Below are 25,031 nucleotides of genomic sequence, written 5' to 3' on the forward strand. Positions count from 1 at the left end.
GTATCAAAGTCACAACTTTATTGACTTTCTTACAGCAACAGTTAAATTTAACAAATTTACCTGTGAGTTTTCCCCTTCAGGGCTCTGTTCAAGAACACCGCTAGGATACTACTTAATGGGTTCTCTTGCCAAGGGTCTTAAGCTGGGGGCTCAGGGGGCCCATGTTAACGCTGTGTTGTTGTTTTTATCAATTTTCGCGAGGGTCCCCTTTCTTTTCGCGAGGGTCGCGTGTATAAATTGCAAAAACTTTCTCTTTACTCGACATCACCTTATTGTCCGAAAAATTGTGCCAACAGGAAGCGGGCTTTGGTTGTCTAAAAACACTGACGCATAGCTAAAATTAATGCAAATACAAAACTTAAAAATTCATGAAATGTAAATCCGCTGGAGATGAAAACTCGAGGTGGATTTAAAAGGATCTTAATTCCTTTGGTTAACTCAGAAGATAATTGGCTAATTCTCAGGTCTTCTTTGGTTATGTAATGTTCTCTCTTAATAATGTTAAAGCTCAGGAACGTATTCCACTTGATTATTTTTGTGATTCCAAGGCTTTTCAAAGGAATTCAGCTGGAGTTGCGAGGCGTGGGGATTCGCAATCAATCAAGCATTCGTTCTTTTAGCAAGTGAGCAATCGTCAAGTCTCAAACCAAAGGACGGTATCTTGGACGGAGGCCAACTTACCCCCCCCCCCCCTCCCGTAAATATACAAGGCTATGTTATAGATTGGGGAAAATATGTAGATCTGTCTTTAGTATCTATGAGATCACAGGAGTCTCTCCTTACGGCAATCCCTTTAAAGAATAATGGCAAAAAATCGATTCATTCGTCCCTCTTTCAATTTAATTGATATTCAATTCACAATGATATATACAAATGACTGTTAAATTAACCAAATTCTATACTATATCTATCTGTTTTTTATTCTTCAGCACGGTATTTGATTCTGCACCAGTTGAATATAATCGTATATTTGAGCTCTGCAAGAAGAAGAAAATCGCTAGAAGTTGCAGCAAGAAATAGGAGATGCTGGATTTAAAAATATATTCATTCAGACCAGACGCAGAAAGTAAAAAAGACATTTTTTTTCTATTGAATCGTAGAGCAGCGAAACCTGATGTAACAAACTTGAAAGGGGTTCCAGATAAAGATTAGTGGTTAGCAGGGCCATGACCCCCACTCTCCCTTTTTACGTTTGCCTCTTTAGTTTGCCCTACCCCCTTTCAAGCTTTCTTCGGAGCCCGTGGTTGCAACCAATGATGCGTTTAGCCAGGGCACCAAATGTTTCTTTCCTAAACAGGGAAGTTCATATTTTCTGTATTTGCTTGGATATTTCATATTTTTTCGATAACTCTTCGCTCAGACAGTCATGGAAACTAAAATGCTCCATATGGGCGTGATTTGAGCAGTGAAACCTCTGTGAACGAGATTTTCCAATGAAGGGCTCTCCCAACAACGAACAATAACTGTTTCTGAAGATCTCGTTTCTTCGATAAAACCCTTATACTAATACAGACAAACTCCAGAAAAACGGCACCTTCCAACAACGGGCGGTTTATCGGTGCCTACATGTAATAACTACCTGTTACTTTATGTGAGAAGAGAAAACGATGGTAATATTGTGAAAGGAGCTAGAATGCCTTGGCAATGCCTAAAGCTTTAAAGGCCTCAGACCCCATTCTGTAAACCTTCAGCAGGGTTTAACTTTCATATTTCTATGTAAATCCTCGAATTAGCATCACCCTTCCAATGAACACCCTCTCGAGCGAATGCCCCCCCCCCCCTCCCCCCTTGAACAGTCAACAATCCTTTCGAACAAGCACTCCATCTCCAAAAAGGAACACGTTTCTTATTAACCCATTTCTTTTTAACGAAGATGATGATTTAGAATCTAATTAAGGCCAATTTGATTTGTTACTCAGCCCTTTTGAAACGGCAACCCCATCCCACCCTCCTCCTGGTGTAACAGGAATAGCCTCCTCTAATATGATTGGACAATTTTGTATCCGTAGTCTCGTTTTCGTGTTTAATTAAATGAATGAACCTATCACATTTTCTTAGCCTTTAATCATCTTATGTTTGTATATTATTATTTAAGTGAGTTATTTTACATGAAAAGTCAGTTGTTGCCGAGATGGCAAAAGCGTATAAAGAGCGTCTTTTTATGCATCTCAATTCTTCGAGGGAAACCTCTCACACTGGCTCATTTAAGGAGCTCTAGCATAGTAATTTCTTTAAAAACGTGTGCTTTTCAAAGAATCGGCCTAAGATAACGCCTATTCAATTACGCGTCCCTTCAAGAAAGCCACATTTATTGCCACAAGCGATGATTCATAAAAGCAGCTGGTTGCAATTTACTTACATACCTGTATGGCATTAAGGGGATGTCCTTCGATTGCGTGACCGTGTTGGAAACTGTATTTTGTTTGAACAATGAATGCAAATAAAATTCATAAGCTGGGGGATCACAGTAAGGCATACTAGTATTACCTTTTGCTCATGTGTGAATTCTCGATGATTTTCAGCATATTCACTGCAGCATCCCGCTCTGTCAACTGGGGGGCAAAACGCATCCTAGGAGCAACAAGCAAATAGGCAACATAAAGAATCCCTGTGGAGATTTTCAGTTATGAAGTCATAAAAATACACTTTAAAAGTTTTGAACTTTGCCACCATTAATGAAAGACCATGAATCTTGAAATAGGCAAACCTCGAAATGGGTTGAATAGGATACCAATTGGCGGTCAAATGATAACATTACTATAACCTACCAGATTACTGTAATTTGGTTTAGGTTCTAAATCTATGAACTAGGCCATGAAAAAAGTAATCCATTAGCAAAACGTTGCTATTTCACTTGCTATAACTTAGCAATTCGAAACAGATGCAATTCAAAAAAGGATTTACAAAATCTTTGACAATAATGCTATTAGAAGTTTTATTAAAATGATATAAATTAATAAATACACGTTTTTATAAGAAAGTATTTTATAAAAACGCTATGCTCGGTTCTTTAAAAAGTTGACAAAGTTCAGGGCTGAATCGCTAAAACCTAAGCAAGTTGAATAATTTAGATACTCAAAATTTCAAAGCAAATTGCAGTACAATAGTGAAATGTCTCGTTTTGCTACAATAATGTGCTGCACAGGATATTCCTAAGATGCGAAGAGGTGTCTGCATAGAAATGGGTTTTCTTCGATAGTTGACGTCAAGACGTTTAGGCATATTGGAGAATTATGGCATATTCATGGCATTTCATCTTCTTAATCACTGCGAATGGTCGTAATACTTTCTAACTTTTTGCCAAGAAAGTGCTAGGCAGTTTTAGTGCTGAAATTAGGAAATAGCTAAGAAAGTCTGAGGGCTGGGCTGAGAAAAAATTTCTTATTAAAACTTGTAACGTTAATTGACTAATAGAAATACTTTTGTTTTGGATTTACTGACTTTCTCTTCAAAGGAAAAACAGAATTTCAATGAAAAATGGCCTATCCAAAAGGGAAGTTGCTAATTGCTCGCGATATCTACTCGTTGGAATCGTATAGATGAGATCATCAAGAACATGGGCCTAAAATTAAGAAGGGCATTTCCTTCCCTTTATAAACAAAAATGAGTGTACTCAAGTACATTAATGCTACTATTTGGAGACAGCGGAACTTGCTAGGATTTGAGTGCAAATAATCGATGATAAAAACAGATACCTTAGCCTCTTTAACGATTCGCCTCGGAAACACGGCAGTCCTGTGTCTAACATCAAACTGACCAGTGATATTATTTCCTCGGTATATGTCCTGAAGAACAGAATATGTGAAAACACGTGACAGGAGACGACATGCTTGCTAAAAAGCAGTCCTAGCGTTGTTAGGCAAAAACAGTCTATGAATAAACGTAGTTAAAATATTGAGAAAGGGCCTTTATGCCCAAATAAGTTAGCATGACTTCTTACAATGATGCTACAGCTGTCTTCGTACATAAAATTGTTTGCTTCTAGACTTCTAGATATGTTTTCGAATATTTCAGAACGTTTCCAAGGATTCCTGATGATGATAATTATGATGCTTATGATAATTCATGATGATTCTGTTAATTGATGACGATTATGATAATTGATGATGATTATGATAGCTGATGACGATTGATCTTTACGACGGTTGATAATGATTATGATGATCCTGTTAATACAGAAAATTTTGTAGTTCGTGAAGCCATGACTCAAGTTGCCGCATTCAATGGCGGCCTATATCAACAAGATGTAAATTCTTCTGTAGCTCAAACAAGGTTCATTGCTGGTCAATGAAATTAAATTTTTCAGTCTTTAAGTATCCTTCCTTATTCTAAAGAGATTTAAAGACCAAATAATAGAAGAACATCGTCTATCTATCATGATTTCTGGGTTGCTGGTTTGCCTTACCTTAGCGATTTTAACTAGGTATCGAAATCCAAAATGGTCTATTTTAGGAACATTCTCTGATAGACCATATTAGGTAATTGCCAAATAAAATGGCGCTGCACACAGCAAAAAGCAAACTAGTTTTTAGAGCCTAAACAGTTCTTAAACTGTTGCCTTTACTTTGCAGCAAGTAGCTACAACTTTGAAAGATCAGGGTGACTGCCTAAATTAAATCATTCGATGTCAACATACAGCTGTTGCTTCATACGAAAAACGAAATTGTTTGCAAAAAAGAAGAATATATTGACAAAAGTGCTCTTTTTCGCGCAAAATTTCGATGAATAATTGACGATTTGGTGAACAAACGAAAACATTGTATGAACAAACACGAAAGCTGCTTTTTCTCTGTATAGGAAATAAGCGAGAGATAATCACAAAATGCGATCAATTTTTGAGATTTTTCGACTCACCTTACAGCTAAGTATGCCCGAACGCACAGTTCCATAAACCACCTGGGAAAAGTGTGATAAAAACACGTTCATTACACGCTTCTTGATATAATGCGAAAAAGTCAAGAAAAATATCAACAAAAGTTAGAAATCTACCAAAAATGATCAACACGACTGCAAAAACTGCCAATCGGCCTGCGAAAATGATAGAAAAGACGTCCTCTAAAGGGATCCATTTGCTTTCGAGGTGGTCATTACAAGTCTCAATAAGTCTCATAGTCTCAATTCATTTCAACAAAGATGGCCATACACCAGCCAACATGAAAATCACTGGACTTTGCTACGCACCCCATAACAACACTAAACACAAAATCTTCGAAAAACGTATTATTTTTAATTATGGTACTCTTATTCCTAATGGTCTTGATAAACAATTTTCGTTTCTTTACTAATCCAGCTATTATTAATTTTCACCTTATTTGATCTATACGCTTTCCACCCCCTCACACATTTCCATAATCTCATTGATCGCATCTCGTCTCATGTTCTTCGTCTTATTCCTACTACGTTCCATATAATTGATCTTTCGATTCTACTCTTCTATTCTCTTCTTAACCGTTTCTCCTTTTATTCTTTTTTACCTGATGAAGAGTTATGCTCGAAACGTCGTACAAAGTATTCATTTCTTGTACAAAGTCGCTATTTCATTTTATCAAATTTTGGTCATTATAAGGTACTACTTCAAACAAACGCCCGTTTCCAAGTACTTATTGATAAACAAAGTGCAGCGTTAAATAAGAGAGGCGTTAATAGGAGATTATAAAGGCCCTCACTTAGAATTCAAAAATCAAGCTTGAGATGTTACTTAGGTCAAACATTAAACAGTTAGACGAGCTTGATTTGTATGAAAGAATTTTAGGAAACTCGCTTACATGTTTTGATACTTATGTCATAGAAGTACCCTAACAAAAACGCTATCGGAATCTTTAGAAATGCTTTTGATCGAGAGGAGATCTAAAGATAGCTTGTTAGACTTATAATCAGAGAGGAACTGATAACTGTAACACAACTACAAAAGTAATTGAAATTACTGCCATATGGGCAGATCTTTACAAAATATTTGACGTACAGAACAGGACGGTTGTGGGTTGCTTTACAGCAAATGAAAACTTAGAACCGTCATGTTCTATACACTAAATAGCGTAACAACCAAATTATATACAACGTGTTCTATATATTCTGTTAATAGTAAAAATAAAAATTAGAAGGGTTTATTAGTGGGGTCATCTATTTGGAGCTGGTCGCTATATGAAGGAAAAACAGTGGTTTCATGTGACTTCGGCAACCATTGTTTACATATGGTCGTAAGATAACTGGAGGAAACTTCACGGGACAAGTCACAGATCCAGTAATAGCTGCAGCATGAAAATTATGAGACAGAATGTTTGGGAACACACTCTCATTTTATCATGTCTCTAAAAAAAATGCAAAATCCGCCACCTTTTTGTATGCATCTAAAGATACAGAAGTTAGATTTGGTAACAAAAGACACATTCAAAACAAAAATAATAGAAGTAGTTTAAAACATAAATCATAGGAGAAAACAAACCTGAAAGAATATGAATCCACCTCCGAGCCCATTAGAACGACCCAGTCGTATGTTAATTTCATGTCAGGTTCGAATCCCATATTGCCCCCGGGAGAGGATTCGAACATGAATCCAAAATCTAGCAATATAAACATAAATAAATCAATATTAAGCATTATCTTTGCAGGGGGAGGCGTGATTTATAGGAAAAGGGTATCTATCTAATTTGTGAGTGTTACATGCATGGTCCCCGCAAAGAAGAACATGAAACTGTACGAACCTACAAAGGCATCCATTATATCTCCCGCAGTCTGCTGTTAAAAAACTATATGAAGCAAAAAACGTCCATGGGAAAAGAACAGGAAGACGAAATAATCTAATTAATGGATCGGAAACAAACCTATATGTATGATATATCCCGAGTCGTTGATCATTATGTTCCCGTTATGACGATCTTTGATTTGCAAGATGTAACTTACAACAGAATACGCTGCCATGCTTTTGATGAAATTACTTCTTGCCTGGATGTAAAAAAAAAGAAAAAATGGATCATCTTTTTTAAATATGTAATGTTTTAAATTAAATGGTCTTTTGGTTGCGAAACATTTTTTAAAGCAACTTAGCTGAAGTGCCTAAAGTTGAGACGTTAGCGGCCGCCGATTGGTCAAAATATGAGCCAATCAAACGTGCCATTCTTCCATTCAGGTAAGTTTCCATTCACAAATGGATATAAATTTCTGCTCACTTTTAGCATAGTCTTTTAGTCACTATCTTTGTAATTCCACATCACATATATCCTGGCTGTTAGAACCAACCCCGGACATTTTGTAATTGTAACAACATAGTGTCAGTAGTTTTGGTAGTACAAAAAAAAAATGGCTTTGAAAAAAGCAAACATTATGAATCGTAAAACATTTTGAAGCTTGTCGTCTTACACTCTTCAGATAACAAAACGTCAGAACACAGACCGAAAACTCTAAGCTAGGAAATATATATACCCAGTTGTGGATCAAATAGGCCAATCAGAAACGCCAGCACATGACTGTTGAGATTTACCAATCAGTGCCGCTTGCCTATTGAGAATGTTACCAATGGAGTCCTAAGGCGAAAACGAGCTCTTTCTGTCCCCAAAAAAGTGCTTTATTCCTTTTCTATAGATTCTAAAACTGAAGCTGGTATCCGTAATCTGTTGGTTGTCAACCAATTTACTGATCACCTTGTCCAATCAGTATTTCGAGTACAGCATGCTTTAACGAAGGCTGTAAGTTGCTGTGAAATCAAAGATTGACCAATCTTTCGCCTGGACAGGTTGCATGTTTCTATTTAGCCAATTACATTGAATCGAGCAGCACGTAAGTCAAACTATTTTAGGATGTTTTTCTATCAATACCAAGCACAAACATAAAATATATCAACAATCATTCTGAAACAGTTCAATTGATAACGAAGGGATTCGGGAAATCATACCTCTTGAAATTCCACTCTCCCTTCATCTCCGAACGTATTGACAAAATATTCATACAGATTGACTTCTGCTTGTCTTCCCAATTGGTCACGTGATTTCGCATTGGGTACACACTCAATGACGCCGCACTAAAAGAGACAAAAACGGTAGGATGAGCAAGAAGGTTCTTTTAAAATTTCGATAAATCCTCACAGTCAAATCAATCTCTAAACAGCCAAGCAAAGTAATTTTTACACTACATAGCGACTTTGCATGAGAAGAGTCAAAGGCTCTCCTTAATTCCAGGCGTACTAGAAATCACCTTCAGATTCTAGGTTAAAAGAAAAGAAAAATAAAAAGCTTGAAGTTTATGAATTTTGAACTTTATACTGTAGACAACAGTGAATGAGGATGTGTTCCAAAATTGATGATGCTAAAGAAATTGGGGAAAACCACTGATCTCAAAAAAGACTGGATCTAGCTTCTCCAGCCCAGCGTTGGTTCCACATTGCAGCGTCCATGTTAGGACCTCGCCGTGTTGCTTGAGACTAGAGAGCGACCATGTTGGTTTTATTTCAACTTGCTTTTTCAAAGCAAAATTCAAAATAACCGTTGAAACAAGAACTTGCAGCATTCGTAAGTGATGTTAAACATTTTTGCCGTGGTATTCAGTTTATGTAAGGGAGATTCCGCTGTTCACTTATTTTCCTAGGCCTGTTGTCTCTTAAATTATTTAAGAATTTAATGATTAATGCATAATTAAAAGCGCAGCACTGTATCTGTACTGTTTCTACCCATGGCGGCCCTAAGCGCAAGAGGTCCCAACATGGAGAGACTCGATCGCTTCCTCGTGCTGATATTGGAGAACAATAGGTTGTTCCATCCAGTTTCTTTTTAGATCAGTGGGGAAAACTAACTTGCTAAAAATACGCAGTCACCTTGAAAGCAAACAAAGAATCGGTTGGAAAATGTATACAGGAAATTTGAGATGACTGACATTAATCCATCTTGATTCAGTCTGGTTAACGCTGGTTAAAAACTTGCATTTGAATACAACAGCAGAGCAATTATTACCAAAATATACATCAATACCAAAATATCTTTTTGACCAAAAGATGATTAGAGGCATGGCTAATGTCGACTGTGGTTGTCTTAGTGGAGATCAAGTAGGGCAACGGGAGTGTCCAACTTTGCAAAGCAACTTTGCATGGGGAGAGTCCAACTAACGAAAGACCAGGCATCTCAAAAGAACATAGACTTTTAACTTTCCTTATACTGATGTGAAATTATGCTAACACGAAATTCGTTCGCGTTTTGCGATAAGTAGTCTATTCAGGTAAATATAATCCGGTCTCCTTATCGAGATGACAATATAATATATATACCGTCATTTAACATTTGTAGAGTCCAACTAAAAACGACTTCGTTGCCTTGTAGCTATTAAGTGGAATAAAAATAGAAGGAAACCACAGTTGAATAGGAATGTCTTTAATGTAAAATCATGATTTTGCTAAAACACGGAAGTTCATTCTGGCGAAAGATCCTATTTCGCTTCTTTCGCGAAATTTCAAAATTTCGCGCTTTTCGCGAAACTTTCTCCCTCCAAACTTTCTCCCGTCAAACTTTCTCCCGCCAAACTTTCTCCCGCCAAACTTTCTCCCGCCAAACTTTCTCCCGCCAAACTTTCTCCCGCCAAACTTTCTCCCGCCAAACTTTCTCCCGCCAAACTTTCTCCCGCCAAACCTTTCCCTAGTAGGTTATATAGGGTAACAATACAACAATTACGAGGGCATACCCCAGGCGCAGTTGCGACCACTCTGTATGGCATCAAGTAAACGTCAATCCCAACTTGATCGAAGATATTCTTGAATAGCTGAATAACTTGCAATGCCAACATGTCCTGTTCACAATACAAACAATACTTCAAAATAAAGAAGACAAATTAATTTCTATATCTATATCTATATGTATATATTTCTTAGCGTAGAGTTTTCGATCTATGTTCTGACGTTTTAAACTCTGATAAGTGTCAGACGAAAAGCTTTAGTTTACTAAATGTTTGCTTTTTTCAAAGCCATTTACAAATTAATTTCTGTAAAAAACGTCTGTCTTTAGACAACCTATAGTTTGTTTACAAAGAACCGAAATAAAAAGCCTAAGGAAATTGCAGAACCCGTAAACAAAAATTTTATGACTGTTAGGCCAAAGAAAAATTATAAAAAAAATTAAACCCCGTTTGCCGAAACGGCAGCTGCTAGCTTTGCAAAAATTTTCTACGCAATTTTTGCTGCATTGATTTAACAAGCAATTGTATTGAATGTATACATCACAGTTAAAATGCCACAACCTACTGAGCACGTTTCAGCAGTTAACAAACAAGATTCTGCCGGCTGAGCATATAGAAAATTAATTACAAATCGTACTAAAGTTGATCAACGAACTGAAAAACTCGCAGTATCGAAGGGAGGCTCGTGGTGCTTTCTAAAACCGTCAGCAAACGTCCAATCTACATGGATATAAATTCCTGGCTTTGATGAGATAAACAGGACGGATCCAAGTTGCAACGCCAACTCTTAATGAGAAAAAAACTGTTCTCTCAGCTAATTATAGTTAATGAGTTCAGCAGCTTTAAAAGGAATATCGCTAAGATCATAACTAAACGAAACCATACCTGACGGACGTCATCACCAACTTTGAAGATGCACCCGAGCCACTTCTCAGGGCCAAGGTGGTCAACTACCATCTCATTATCAGTGTCGGCTGTAAAAAAGGGTTTGGTAAAAAGTGATGAAAATTAAATTAGCTACACCTTATTCTCCCAATTTTGAGGAAGCGTTCTTAAGGGTAAACCATAAGTCAGATGTTTTTTTAAATATTCTTTCGGCTAAAAATTAAATTTTAAATGTCTAAAAACATCTATCTTACGTACAGTCGTGGTGACCGGACTTCTACTTTTCTAGTTCCAAGGAACTGCCCAATTTGGTGCATAAATTTTAGAACTTTTGAATTTTGATCACATATCCTGATACAGTATCATAAAATACCTTTTAATGTGCAAAATTAGTTAAATGTGTTACAAACGGACTTTGATATGGTCACATAAGCAAAGGCCCTAGACTTACTCCGTGAGCCTCTGTTTCGCTACTGCCTCACTTAACTGACCCTACAACAGAGCCTCTGTTGTAGCTTCCGTCAAGTGAGGCAGTTTCGAAACAGAGGCTCGTGGAGTAAGTCTACAAAGGCTCTATCAAACGAAATCACTGTAATTGGGTCTCTGTTAAAAACATTATGAACAAAGCCCAAATTACATCCATCCTATAGACAACTCTTTCAATTCTTTCAGTGATACTAAAGTAGCTAAAGCCATCTTTCGATCAAAAATTGACCAATCAGTGGGCGTGATACAACTCACAAGCTCGCCGATTGGCTAAAATTGATTGACAGATGGCTAAAGCCACTTTTACATTTTTCGACTGCCTTTAAAAGGCTTTCGTGGTTTTCTTTTAGGTTATGCGATGAAAGCAAAAAATTCTGAAAATATAATTTTTAATGACGTCAACCTTCAGAACTCTATGGTAATCAAAAGCAAAATTCTTTATGATAAAATAATGCATGCTGGCACCAATTTCGCTTATGTCTCTCGATCAGCTGATCACCTATTTGCATCTGATGAGGTTTTGTTTTTAATTCTTTCAAAATGAAAACAATAAAGCATACCTTGCTGAGCATTCAGAGTTTCCAGTTGTTTAAAACCACAGTCCCTGACTTTGAATCGAGCAAGAAACGGGGCCTTTGCAGCACTTTGCATGGGTATGCCAGAATTGTAGTCAATATCGAGGACAACAGACTTCGGGTTACTCGGTAGATAAACCCCCCTGTCGACTTGGATTTCTTTCAGCAATTGCTGGCAGTACCGCTTACGCTCTGCCTTTGGGTATGGCCTAAAATATATTCGTCAAAAACTTTTATTAGATGCAGTAAAAATTATCCCAAATACAGGCTTAATGACAAAGAAGCAAAGCAAATCTTATATCAAGGAAATTTGTAATCGCTATAATAGTAAAATATTTTAATATAGAATGAGAAGCGGAAACGTCGGATAATTTCAAAAAGTAAGAGGAAAATTTATATTCAAATGTGGATCAAAAGTAACGTGAGAGGAAGAATAGTGCGTTTAATTGGTTCTTTGTTTTCAAACGATCAGAGGCCGCTAACCTCTTACATAGTTGAAGAGTCCAATCGAGAAAATGTGATACAGGGTTGCACTAAAGATGATGTTAGTTGAAAATGTTCCCAAGCATGCTACATACATGTTTGCTAAGTCGGTATGTCTAAGCAAGCATAGCTTAACTTGGATAGAAAAGCATTTACCCATCACTGGCGTATATGGTTGGATGCTGACTTAAACTAGAGAACTTGGACATTGTGCTGAGTTCTATTTGCACAAACACAACTGCAAAAGAATGATTAACGGCAACAAAACGCTGTAGGAGCGTTGTGCCATGAATGTAATAAAGAATCTTCAGCAGCTTGGCAAATTATCAGTGATTAATGGCACTACATCTTGAAAGGAAAAAGCCTTACTATAAAAGTTAACCTCTAGGCAGAGGAAATAAAGTATTGAGTAAAAGATAACAAATTACCTGATTTTCCCTGATATCTGGGTGACTTTGTCGAAGAAAGCAAATTCTCTATCGTAGAAATTCATAGCATGGCCAGTAAATTCTTTGGTCATCTTTTCAATAAGTTTCTCGAGTTTTTCTCCAATGTTAACATCTTTCTGTAGACAGTCTTCGTCGACGTAAACATTTGATTTCATATTCCAGATTACCTGTCGAAGTAAATGTTTATCATAAGGATAGACTTTAAAAAGGAAACTGCAGCACATTGTGTTGTAAAAAGACAATTAGTATGAGTAACATTTAAATAAATTAGCATAAATTAACAGAGGAGTGATTGAAGATTGATTATCAGTAATGGAGGTCGAATGTTTAGTCGCTTAGAAAATTTAGAGAATTGAGATTTGAGAACGTACGATGGGTGCATTTATTTTAAACGGATTTGTAAACATCTTTGGCGTACCGATTTCTTTGCTTGACGCTGTATATAGGAAGTTGGTGATTTGTTTGTTGGATCGAATTCTTGAAGGCAAATCTGAGGAAGCTGCCTCCATTGCATCACCATATTTATAAAATAAATCGCCTTCTTCTATCATAAGCAGGCAAAGATATAAGAAACTGGGGCTGCCTTTGTCCTGGTATCAATAGCGTAACAGAGGGGCCTGGTACCCTGAAGAAAAAGCTGAGGCAGGGCCCCTATTTAGGGACTGCTGGAAAGTCCCACCCGACGCTGAAGAGGATGTCAAACACAATAGTAAAATGGAAAAATTTAGTTGAAGAACAATAGAAAGAAGTATTTCAAAATGAGGTAAACTCGAGCGAAGTAATAAAAACATGGATGCTAAAAAAGCTTGGGGGCCATGTTTCGAGGGGGCTCTTAGTTATCGAGCTAAGGCGCCTTAAACTGTGTCACGCCACTGCCAAGTACCCACGCAAAGAAACAAATACTGCATCACTTGCAGAGTTAGATACAGAGCAATGCTGGAAAGGAGTTTATGATGATTTCAGTGATATAAATGATGGGGTGGGGAGCCTAGAAACTGACTACCAACACAGAAAACAGACTTGTGTATACACGTACATACACTGAAAAAAACTGATTAAATATACACAATCTGAGCTAGTATTTCTAAACTCGTAGACCATTTCATTTATTTTCGCTTCTCTTTTCAATTTTCTTGCTCACAGTATTACACTATTTACAAAATGAATTAGAAGAAATTACCTGATGAGCTAACAGCTGCGAGCTCTTGCAACACCACAAAATATAATCTTCAATGAAGCCAAAACTGTCATATCGAATTGCTTGCACAAGTTGTGGTACATAGAGCAGTATAACGTCCTAAACGAGGCAAGATCAATGAGATGTTAATGGTAACCTTTTTATCGACAATTGCAGTTGTTGATTTGATCACATTACAGAAGCAACCAGCAAACAATCACTAGGCTTAGCTCTATATGCAGTCACATTGACAACAAAATAGACATAGGTTAGCAATCAGATAAGATTTAAGGACGTCAAAATTCTTACATATCGAATTCAGGAAGCAAAACAGACACTAAGATTCTATCCTGGCAAGTTTATCAGATGAATAAATGTCAGATAAAACTGCCAGAAACTTGATCAAAAACCATATTCAAGTCACATGAAAAATCTAAGAGATTCCATGCCACGAGTGAGACTTTCGTCATTCAAAACGTTCCAATTACAGGTCCTTTTTTACTGTCTATTCGTGCGTACAAAAGACAAAAAGCAAGAATGCTTTGAGCATACATTTTAAAGAAATAGGACTATACATACAGGTGGGTATGAGCGAAGAACATTCACAGCATATTGTGCGGTATAGAAGTTCTGGTGAAACTGCTGGGAGAAGTAGGCCAGAGCAGACACCGGTGGCACGTGTGCCCATATCAAAACATTGACCATCGCGGGTGATTCCTTGTTAGATGATTCCTCTGACGTAAAGATAGACAGAGCCTCGGGCAGATCACAAACCGACGCGGGATCGGATACGACGAGTCGCTGAAGTTCTTTGGATATAACAAGATTTTCCCGAAACCTGTATAAGATTTGAACGGATCAGCTTTGAGGCAAAGCTTTTTAGATTTATAAAAGCTATGAAAGGGGGTCATTACAATAATCAATTGTTTTAATAATAATATAACAAGAACAAATTACTGACATTCAAGTAAGGCATTCCTGAATATCTTCATTTTAAATTTATGGGGAACGGGGAATATGCAAGATTTTCTAGCTTTTATTCACACTAACAAATAGAGATACAATCGGTTTGGCATATTGGTCATACACAAATACATATACCCCTATATATCTATGCTAAGGGAACTTTATACAATCCCTCTCCCAAGCACATGTTTTATGCAAGATACTATATGATAAGTTTGAAAGCATAACTAACCTCGATGCTAAATTGACGCACAATCGAGGGCAGAGTTTCCATGCCAACCTAACACTCTCTCTCCACATCTTTTCGGTTGGTACTAGCTGATTCCCAATCGCGGCAATTGATTCCTCGCCTCGCACACGCAGATCTGCGATTCCTTTGGGATTTCTCCATGCCGACAGCCGCTCGATCTCCCTTTTAACAAGTGGCAGAATCAAAGCGCGTTTTTTCATGTGCTCGCGGGTAATCGCGTCGCCCGCGTCTCTTTTTATTGAGCTTGGTATGTTGGGAGACTTGCGCGAAGCACTGCTTGATAATGGCACGGTATTAAGCCAACCCTAAAAGAAATATAAGATTATATTAAACTACAAACATGATAGCAAGGATATTAATTCAATACCTATTGTGTATTTGATTCATTACATCAAGGAGAGTTTAAATCTTCGTTTAACTAAACATAAAAGTAGACTACAAAAATGTCTACTTATTACCATTTCAGTGTAATGGTCAGTGTACAATTTTAGGACTGACAGAGCTTAAAATATGCAGAAGAGAGTGATGACCCATCATAAAAGGAAAAGAGAAATTATCAGAGAAAGCCTTGTCTAAAATACTAATAAGGTCCTTAAAAGAAACTTCAATAGAGAATAGAGAAAAATAAAAAAGCAACATAAAAATAACTGCATAGGAAACTTGGAAGCTTTAAAAGTCATTGACTTGAAACTATTTCTTTATTTGCGATTTATTCAATTTTTAACTTATAGATCGAGATAAAATAACCAGTCGTTCATTTCAAGCTTTGTATGTCAGAAGGGGGGGGGGGTAAAGACAATTCTCATAACGTAACTGTCTTCTAATAATCAAAAGAAAAAGCGAACCCTTCACTGTAATGCCCCCTGCCCACATAAATGCACTTAGCAACAAAATGTCCCTTACCTGCAACGTATCTGGTTGCAACCGATATTGGTATAGGGGTGTATTCAGGGAAACTGAATCTTGAATTTCTTGCACTGATTCCAACGAAGCAGAGATAGCGAAGCTGCGCATGTGTTTTTTGTCCACGATCAAAGTATGCCAGAATTCGATCAAGCATGCAAGAGTCTTGTGGATGTCATCGATGTCAGGCACAGGCCAAGTTGGAGGTCGACTAAAAAAATCAAGATGCAGATACCAGAAAAAGGCATGTAGCAATCATAGCATTTTGCAATTGTTTATGTGTTTTGTTAAATTGGCCTCTGGGATGTGTTGCTATAAAAATTACAAGGGGAGCTTTGGCGAAATATTTTCCAAAAAACAGCAAAAGTAACAAGGGGTACATTTTGGCATTTAGAAGGGGGATCAGCCCTCTGAGCCCCCACTTCGAGACCCCTGATCGGCCTTGTTTACATTAATACATATGTTTATGAACACCAGACAGAGGGGAGCCAAGTTCTTCGCCATCTATGTCATACAAATATAACATAATGAGAAGTAGCTTACAAGCATAGAAATAAAAGTATTTGCACCAATAATTAGGCAAGACGAAACCAATATTGTGGATTTTCTTTCTTCGTTGCAGGATTCTATAAAAAACACGTTTCAAAAAGCCCAACCTCCGATGAACAAGTAGTAGGGAAGGCAATGCGTATTTGCAAATTTTCTCTCACGTTAACATAAAAGGGCAGACTTTATCCGCTTTTTGAATTTCATGTAAAATAGCTGTATTAGAAGGTGTTTATAGTGGGTAAATGTAGACAAATCAATCTGAAATAGGAAAAATCAGGTACAACCGGGCTCCAAGTTACCCAAAAAATAAGAACATAAAGCCTTGGAAAAAATTATCGGTTTCTCATGAAAAAGTGTATATAGAAACAAACTTATCTTTTCTAATAAGTTATGAGTTTTTCATACAATGACAAACGTCATACAAAAATTCTCGACTAAGAGAATTTTCGATCCATATCAACTTGTGAAAACATATTTAAACGCACCTGAAAAAATCGAGAGCTGTGTGGTACGCCTTTTCACGTAGAACATTTCTAAGAATTGGTTGGCTCAAAATGGACCCTTGCAGGAGCAATAGGCCCAGATGCAGCAATTGAAATCGAGGTCGCAAACATTGCACGTGGTGTGCTATGATGCTCCTTTTGCCCACGTGACTGCTTAACGAACGATTGACCAAAACTGCAAACATTTCCACCTAAAATTGGACAAAAACACGATGAAAATCATTGTTACTTCTCAAACATTCCATCGAATGTAAAAATTACCAGCATTGTCAGAATAAAATCAAACATCAATAATGTAGTTGTATAAAACTGCATTAAAACACAGAGACGTCAAAAATTTCATTCAGATTACCACATAGTTCTTTATATATTATTTTCAAACTCTATTATCATTTACTAAATTGAAAATTATAACGACACTGCTTCAAGAGGTAGCTTTTTGTTCAATTTGTTCAATTCAGCTTTAAGGAAACTTATAAAAAAGGCAAACCTCTATAACACTGTAATGCAAACATTGTCGATAAGAAGAACATGCAATGCAGCAGACTTTAGCACAAAGTGGGACACACGATGGGACTTAAGTATTGTTTGTTCGCACTCCTTAAAGTATTAAAAGTCCAATAACGACGAAATGATGACACTTTTTCATTTCCTGACGTTTTCAGCTCAGAGAAGTGTTATGTTACGTTTTCCATTTTCAGCCTACTTTGAGGTTTTGCAGTACAAGCAGGGCCACGGAGGGTGGTGGGTATGTGACGCCCTTCCGTTTCAAAACAAGGAGCTTTTGGCCATCTAGGGATGATTCGTCGGCAAATTTCCATCTTGTCGGCGAATTTTCAAGCCTGCAGGCTATTTAATGTTGCCCCACCTGTCGGTATGGGACCTGAACAACCCCCTCAAACACAAAGCTATCGATGACCCCCAATTACAGAAGCCTGTTTGGTATCACAACAAGAAAATACTTGTTCTGTTTAGAAAAAAGTACAGTTTCTTTCTTGTTTCTTCTTTTTCTCCTTTGTAATTTCCGTAATCAAAGCCTGTTTCGAAAATGTAGCTGGGTGTATATAAACATGCAAACCCTCCTTGGTGTCTCGCCTGGTATATATTTACCCTCCCTGGGTGTTTTCGCCTAGCATCATTTTTGAAAAAGACTTGGATCGTGGATGGCCACAGGGTTGTCATGAAGATTCATGCTCCCTGTAGTATCGTTATAGTACTGTATTTGTAATAGTGTTCTGCAAATTTCTATGAACATAAAAAATATATAAGCAATCACCTGGGATTTGTTGTAATATTTCACTGTCTTGAACCTATTGATCAAGAAATCGAGCCAGATATCGTGTGGTGCCACGTTTGGTGCTGAGTTTGACAACTCTGAATTCTCGGAAATCGCCAATGGGTTTATTTCTTCGGTGTCTGGTGAAAACATCCCAAGGCGACCGTCAACGGTCCACAGCCAGGCTGCGTGGATATAGCTTTGTATCTTGAATTGTTAAGGGGAAAAGGACATTAGAATGCAAGTAATGGCAACAGACATATTATTAAAATCAATTTATAGAAATATTATGTTGTAAAATCATACTGAAAAAGGATTGAACATTGTTGTTAATCGATTTGTGGCCCTAAGGCCTTCACTGTTGCGGAACACCACGGCTTTAAGCATGCAAATAGAAAAGTAGCCATAATAGCTGGCTGCTGATGAAATATGACTAAAATTGAATCTCAAATCTTAAATGAAAACATAAAACGATAGAATCTCTCTACCGCAGGGCATGAAAAAAAGTTTTCCTTCCTACGACCAGACAAAAATCATGCATAAATTTCCTGCAACAATAACTAAAATAAAATAATAAACGAAGAAAGTGTCATGTGCCAAAAACCGTAATGATGTGTCACCAGTTCAATAGAATATAAAAGCTTAACCAATTTTACTACCACTACAAAATCAGTTTATGTTTTGGTGACTGAAAATTATAACTGTTAATTTTCATCAAACAAGAATTCTCAAACACATTCTCTAGGGTTCTGACGTAGAAAACCCATTTTAACCTGTACAAGGCACATATATAAGATACATTTGTTTTGTCTTCATGTTTTTTTCTTTCGATGAACTTGAAAAAAAACCAAGCTGCTTCTTTCCTGCGACCGCCGGTCACGTGGTCGGGTGAGTTTTCAGGCCCTGCTCTACCCTTTGACGCAATCCTGGAGTTGTGCATGATGATATTAAAGGCAATCGATAGATACTAAAGTGGCTTGATCCACCTTGGTCGAGCAATGAGCAAGACACCACTAAGACGCTTATTGAGTGGCCAAAGGTCGATTGACAGATGGGTCAAGCAGTTTAAATATCTGTCGATTGCCTTGAAAGAATGAAATCGTACAACAACAAAACATTTTCAGTGCACTTTAGATAAATTTTGATAGCAGCCTAAATAAACGAATATTTACCTCATCCTCCAGGTCTTTCCTCGCGACAAGCAGCCATTCCCAACATGAAATTGCAATTTCGAGAGACTTCCGAGTAAATATTCTGACAGGACAAAAACAAACCTGCTCTGTAAGCATTCTTTCGTTGCCTAAAAACGGATGAAGATTATTGTATTAAATGTAGGCTATAAGATTACTATGATATTTTACAATACTGTTAGCCAATTGCATACATTTTGAAACAATAAGCCTATATGTAATAAAAAACGTTTATCGAAAGCTCGATCTACAATTTCTTGACAATTAACAACAAGGATAGCCATTGACCTGAAAAAATAATTAGATGCTGAAAAAGTACTGAGGTCAGAAATGAATAGGCCCCAGCTTATTTGTTCGATATTTGTAAAGACTGTGCTCCTGTTCCGCCGACGAAAACGTTCGACTAAAAAGCTAAAGTTCAAAATGTCCTTACAATCACTTTCAACAAAACTTTTGGATCAGATCCCTTCTATTAAAACCCTTTGCGTATTAAATTATCGACTTGAAAATAACCCCTGTTTATTTCAACGCCCCTGTCTGTTCCTAACCTAAGGGAAACATGGTAAAGCTACCTAAGCAGAAAATAACTTAATGAGTAAAAGATAGGGTTTGTGGGCAAAAAGAATTTACAATATCTAGAAGATCTTCACATTGACTGGTGCCTACTAGCTCACTGCATTGGTTTAATTGGCAGTTGAAGTCCAGCGTAAGGCAATGTGTGCGATGAAAGGCACAAACACAACGACAGAAACAAACTTCCCATTAATATATTGAAAACACATATGCTTGTGTTATTTTGATGACTCATCATTGCACTCGTGTCCTTGATTGTAGCTTTTCGTGACATAGTTTCGTATTTTAATTATGTTCTCTACTGTAATAGAGCTGTTTCAAAAACCTTTATCTGATGGCCTATTCGTCAAAATGATGGCTACAAAAAACTATATGATATAACTTGGTTTTGCCTTTACTTTGATAAAACCATCCTAAAAATCCATATAATTTCAAGGCCTTTTCAAAGAAAAAGTTACAAAAATTAGGGTCACATTGAAGTATACAGTTGAATTATTAACAAACAGCAAGCTACTTAAAGCTTTGTCTCTGGTTGTTTTGGGCAATAAGTTCAGAGAAACTTTACTTAAAGTACAGACCCTTGCTAGAAGCCAAGAACGCACAACTTCTGTACATAGTGGATACAAAATCTTCATTGACTTCTTTAATCGCTGATAATTGCTCTGTTAATGCCTGTGATATCGATATATCATTGGAGGAGGTGTATCCATTTTTAAAATGGTGTAGGCCATCAATCTGTTTTTAAAACGAGATGAAAGCGACGGTTAAACATTATGATCATTTAGACGAGGAAGTATTTAAGCAAAAGATGTGTTCAGTACACGTTACGGGCATAGGGGTGTAGGAGAGGAGGGGCGTAGGGGAGGAGGGGCGTAGGGGCGTAGGGAAGGAGGGGCGTAGGGAAGAAGGGGCGGAGGGAAGAAGGGGCGTAGGGGAGGAGGGGTGTAGGGGAGGAGGGGCGTAGGGGAGTAGGGGCGTAGGGGAGGAGGGGCGTAGGGGAGGAGGGGTGTAGGGGAGGAGGGGCGTAGGGGAGGAGGGGCGTAGGGGAGTAGGGGCGTAGGGGAGGAGGGGCGTAGGGGAGGAGGGGTGTAGGGGAGGAGGGGCGTAGGGGAGGAGGGGCGTAGGGGAGGAGGGGCGTAGGGGAGTAGGGGCGTAGGGGAGGAGGGGCGTAGGGGAGGAGGGGCGTAGGGGCGTAGGGGAGGAGGGGCGTAGGGGAGGAGGGGTGTAGGGGAGGAGGGGCGTAGGGGAGGAGGGGCGTAGGGGAGGAGGGGCGTAGGGGCGTAGGGGAGGAGGGGCGTAGGGAAGAAGGGGCGGAGGGAAGAAGGGGCGTAGGGGAGGAGGGGTGTAGGGAAGGAGGGGTGTAGGGGAGTAGGGGCGTAGGGGAGGAGGGGCGTAGGGGAGGAGGGGTGTAGGGGAGAAGGGGAGGAGGGGCGTAGGGGAGTAGGGGCGTAGGGGAGGAGGGGCGTAGGGGAGGAGGGGTGTAGGGGAGGAGGGGTGTAGGGGAGGAGGGGCGTAGGGGAGGAGGGGCGTAGGGGCGTAGGGGAGGAGGGGCGTAGGGAAGAAGGGGCGGAGGGAAGAAGGGGCGTAGGGGAGGAGGGGTGTAGGGGAGGAGGGGCGTAGGGGAGGAGGGGCGTAGGGGAGGAGGGGCGTAGGGGAGGAGGGGTGTAGGGGAGGAGGGGCGTAGGGGAGGAGGGGCGTAGGGGAGTAGGGGCGTAGGGGAGGAGGGGCGTAGGGGAGGAGGGGCGTAGGGGAGGAGGGGCGTAGGGGAGGAGGGGCGTAGGGGAGGAGGGGCGTAGGGGCGTAGGGGAGGAGGGGCGTAGGGAAGAAGGGGCGGAGGGAAGAAGGGGCGTAGGGGAGGAGGGGCGTAGGAGAGGAGGGGCGTAGGAGAGGAGGGGCGTAGGGGAGAAGGGGCGTAGGGGAGGAGGGGCGTAGGGGCGTAGGGGAGGAGGGGCGTAGGGGAGGAGGGGCGTAGGGAAGAAGGGGCGGAGGGAAGAAGGGGCGTAGGGGAGGAGGGGCGTAGGAGAGGAGGGGCGTAGGGGAGAAGGGGCGTAGGGAAGAAGGGGCGTAGGGAAGAAGGGGCGTAGGGAAGAAGGGGCGTAGGGGAGGCCTATTGTATAAGTCCATTTGCTGTATCATGAAGAGAGGGAGAGCGATCAAATCCAAGAAAAAGCCTGGGCTTGAACCCACAACTCATACACAAATGCAATACAACAGGCACTAGTGAATTAATGAAAGACTGCTTAATGCATGCAGTTTCGCATTTAAGAAGCAACGCGTATGTTTACCTGCCCAGCAAATTGGCTTTTACATTTCAGCCCAGCAATGAAGCTTGCCGATTCAGCTCTATTGTCAGCAACTATTTGTGGTGCAGTGCGACCGGTCAGGGGGACAGTGCTCGTCGAATCACTCATACCTTGCTGCCTTTCAAATGCTGTTACATTTTCAGTGGCAATCTCGATTCCGTAATGCCTCGATCCCAGCATACACGTTTGTTCTACCAAATATTGCTAAAAACGAAATTTCAAGACTTATAAATTTTAAATCATCTAAAAGACATCAAAAAAATATGAGAAACACTCCTTCCAGATAAAAACGGCATAACATTTCTTCGCATTTCGATTCAATATGACACAATTTTTTCGATTTTTAATACAGTTTAAGCAGTGAAGAATTAATACAATTGGCTTTTTATTAATGGTCGCTTAATAATGGTCGCTTATTAATGGTTTTATTAATGGTCGCTTCGCTAATGGTCGCTTATTAATGGAAGGAAACCAAGTCAAAAATTTTATGATTATGATTATTATCGACTCTAATCAAAACCCAAGACTAAATCTAACGGTGCCTTACATGAAGTAGAGACCTTGTCACCCCAGGAGCCCATTTCAGTGCTTCTTGAAGAATACCATTGCATCTGTTGGCGAAATCTTGCACAGTTTGCTTTCGTTTGTCGGGATCTGGTGAAACATTTAATGTGTAACTCGTTCTCGGGACAGAAATTGAAGACGAGACCAAGACAGATCCCTAGTGAAAGTAATTGACAACAAATCAATGGATTATTGCATTCAAATAAAAGGCAACGATCAAACTGATTTATTTTGTACGAAATCAAGACAAAACCTTCAATGATTTTGAACAAAGAAACTCATGGGTGCAGTCATTCTTCTTTGCCTAGTCTAGCCTATAATCGAAGGGCGCTTCAAATGATTAATTCGGAGTTGTTCATTACCATAAAAAAAGAATTTTTCGCAACTCAACAATCTACTTCAACCATTTCCCCTTTATCAACGAAAAGGAAAACGACAAAAATTTTTCACCAATCAAATTGTTACTAGAATCATTCTGTTTATCAATAGAAAAAAAGAGATTTTTTACAAATCAACTATCTATCAGAACTTTTAATCTTCATCTAAGAAAACCAAAGGGGCAATAATTTTTCACAAAACTGCAATTTCCTAGAATGCTTTAGAAGTTTTACTATTTACCATCTTTCTTGTCTCTTTGTCCAGCACGTGCAGTAAATCAAGCATGGTTTTTATCACAGTCTCATTCCAAAGTAGATAAGGAAACCTTTAAAACAAGATACCTAATAAAAGAGTTGTTCACACAAAAAGATAAAAATCCACTAGCTAATGTGCTTTTCTTCAGAGTAAAGTGGCAATTGAAACAACCTCTACACTTCAATAATAGCATATTTATCGAAGAGTGTTAAAAAACAAAACAAACTGTCTGTAAAAGACTAGTAGAATGTTCTTTTGAAAGATCTTCTCAATTTTCTGTAAATCTTTAGTACTTTTTGCATTAGCACTTCTGGTATAAAAGTTCGAATTTTAGGGCTTATAATGGCTTTGTTAGGGCGTCAGATGGAATTCAGGGCTCATTATTTCTGCAATAGCAGCCTTAACACCTAAAAAAGATATTCAGATCGAGAATTAAATACAAAGCCTACCTATCTACCATATCAGACAAAAATCTATCGGCAACCCTTCTGATCGACCCGTTCTCGTGATTGAACTTAACCAATAAGAATTGAGTGTGAGCTTCAAGCTCCTCGTCTCGCTTGCGACTACAGTCTCGTTTCGATATCAGTTCTAAGAACCGCTTGAATACCAAGTCTCCGATCTGACGAATACATCTCCATATGTCTAAAATTAAAAAAAACCCAAAGATAAGAAAGTAAACAAAATGTGAGCATCGTAATATGTATATTGCACACTGATATTTGTTATATCAAAAAGTGTTCCATTAGACGTACAAAAAAGCCTCATTGCATGGTTGTTGGTGGTAATAAACCAAGATTGGACGAATAAACATTTTTTATAAAGGAGTCCACACTGTACAAGGGAAGGGGAAAGCATTTAGTGGCAAATTTAGGAACATGGGGAGAGTGGCTAAATCCTAGTGTTGTCAAATATTGAACATGAACATATTGGCTTTTCAAGTATTCTGAAAGGGTTGATATATTACCCATTTTGTCCCTCTGAACAGCTTTGTCTTCTAGATATTGAAAAAACAATTGCACACGCCAAGTGTTTGAAGTGATTCGCAAGGTTTCTAGCTGATAGACGCAACAAAGAAATGCGCACTGAGCAAAATCGAGTTTATTGATAAGTGGAGTCACTTCTGGATTGTTGCCAAGGGAGTCTAGCAGTGACTGTCGAATCTCCAGTAGCTCGCCCTAGGAATTAAGCAAAGGCATCAGTTATTGGATTATCTGATTCACGAAACTACACCTTTTTATAACACACCTTTTTAAAATAACCAGATAATCTTTGCTGTGGTTAGTTATTTTTTGAATGATTTTAGGCTCGGGTGTTCTTAACCTTGTTGTCATTTCAATATAATTTTTCTACAAATACGTTCTATCAACTGTCTCTAAGACCACTAAATAACTGTTTTGCATGATAGTCTTAGTGGCACAGTTCATTCGCGTATAAAATCTGCTCTGTTTTGCTAACATGAAGGAAAATTTCTAAAATATTTTGACACATTTTTCATCTTGACCTTGGTATGGTCTTACGTTGCTCTTATTTTCTTGAAAACCCGGCCTCGATGTTCTCATAAAGTGTGTTCCTTACAAAAATGCAAGGATGGTTGAGTATGCAGAGCGTGATG

At 38.7% G+C, this 25,031-nt stretch overlaps 1 protein-coding gene across 1 annotated transcript in view; it reads right to left on the minus strand.

Moving 5' to 3' along the window:
- Positions 1–826: 826 nt before the first annotated feature.
- LOC135694900 (phosphatidylinositol 4-kinase alpha) overlaps positions 827–25,031 on the minus strand; it is a 35,247-nt gene continuing 11,042 nt past the window's right edge. The window contains exons 13-36 of the mRNA XM_065213781.2: positions 24,384–24,594; positions 23,866–24,061; positions 23,402–23,486; positions 22,767–22,940; positions 22,202–22,423; positions 20,495–20,651; positions 19,326–19,453; positions 18,154–18,360; positions 16,860–17,068; positions 15,826–16,036; positions 14,905–15,227; positions 14,286–14,544; positions 13,710–13,826; positions 12,509–12,696; positions 11,583–11,806; positions 10,537–10,625; positions 9,661–9,765; positions 7,889–8,014; positions 6,822–6,942; positions 6,443–6,560; positions 4,855–4,896; positions 3,696–3,785; positions 2,488–2,571; positions 827–977 (exon numbers count right to left, since the gene is read on the minus strand). Of these exons, the coding sequence (XP_065069853.2) occupies positions 926–977; positions 2,488–2,571; positions 3,696–3,785; positions 4,855–4,896; positions 6,443–6,560; positions 6,822–6,942; positions 7,889–8,014; positions 9,661–9,765; positions 10,537–10,625; positions 11,583–11,806; positions 12,509–12,696; positions 13,710–13,826; positions 14,286–14,544; positions 14,905–15,227; positions 15,826–16,036; positions 16,860–17,068; positions 18,154–18,360; positions 19,326–19,453; positions 20,495–20,651; positions 22,202–22,423; positions 22,767–22,940; positions 23,402–23,486; positions 23,866–24,061; positions 24,384–24,594 (3,738 nt within the window). The 3' untranslated portion in view covers positions 827–925. The remainder of the gene's footprint in view (positions 978–2,487; positions 2,572–3,695; positions 3,786–4,854; positions 4,897–6,442; positions 6,561–6,821; positions 6,943–7,888; positions 8,015–9,660; positions 9,766–10,536; positions 10,626–11,582; positions 11,807–12,508; positions 12,697–13,709; positions 13,827–14,285; positions 14,545–14,904; positions 15,228–15,825; positions 16,037–16,859; positions 17,069–18,153; positions 18,361–19,325; positions 19,454–20,494; positions 20,652–22,201; positions 22,424–22,766; positions 22,941–23,401; positions 23,487–23,865; positions 24,062–24,383; positions 24,595–25,031) is intronic.

This window comes from Rhopilema esculentum, chromosome 8 (genome assembly GCF_057945365.1).
Source record: "Rhopilema esculentum isolate cy_ngs chromosome 8, ASM5794536v1, whole genome shotgun sequence".
In the NCBI taxonomy this organism is placed as follows: Eukaryota; Metazoa; Cnidaria; class Scyphozoa; order Rhizostomeae; family Rhizostomatidae; genus Rhopilema; species Rhopilema esculentum.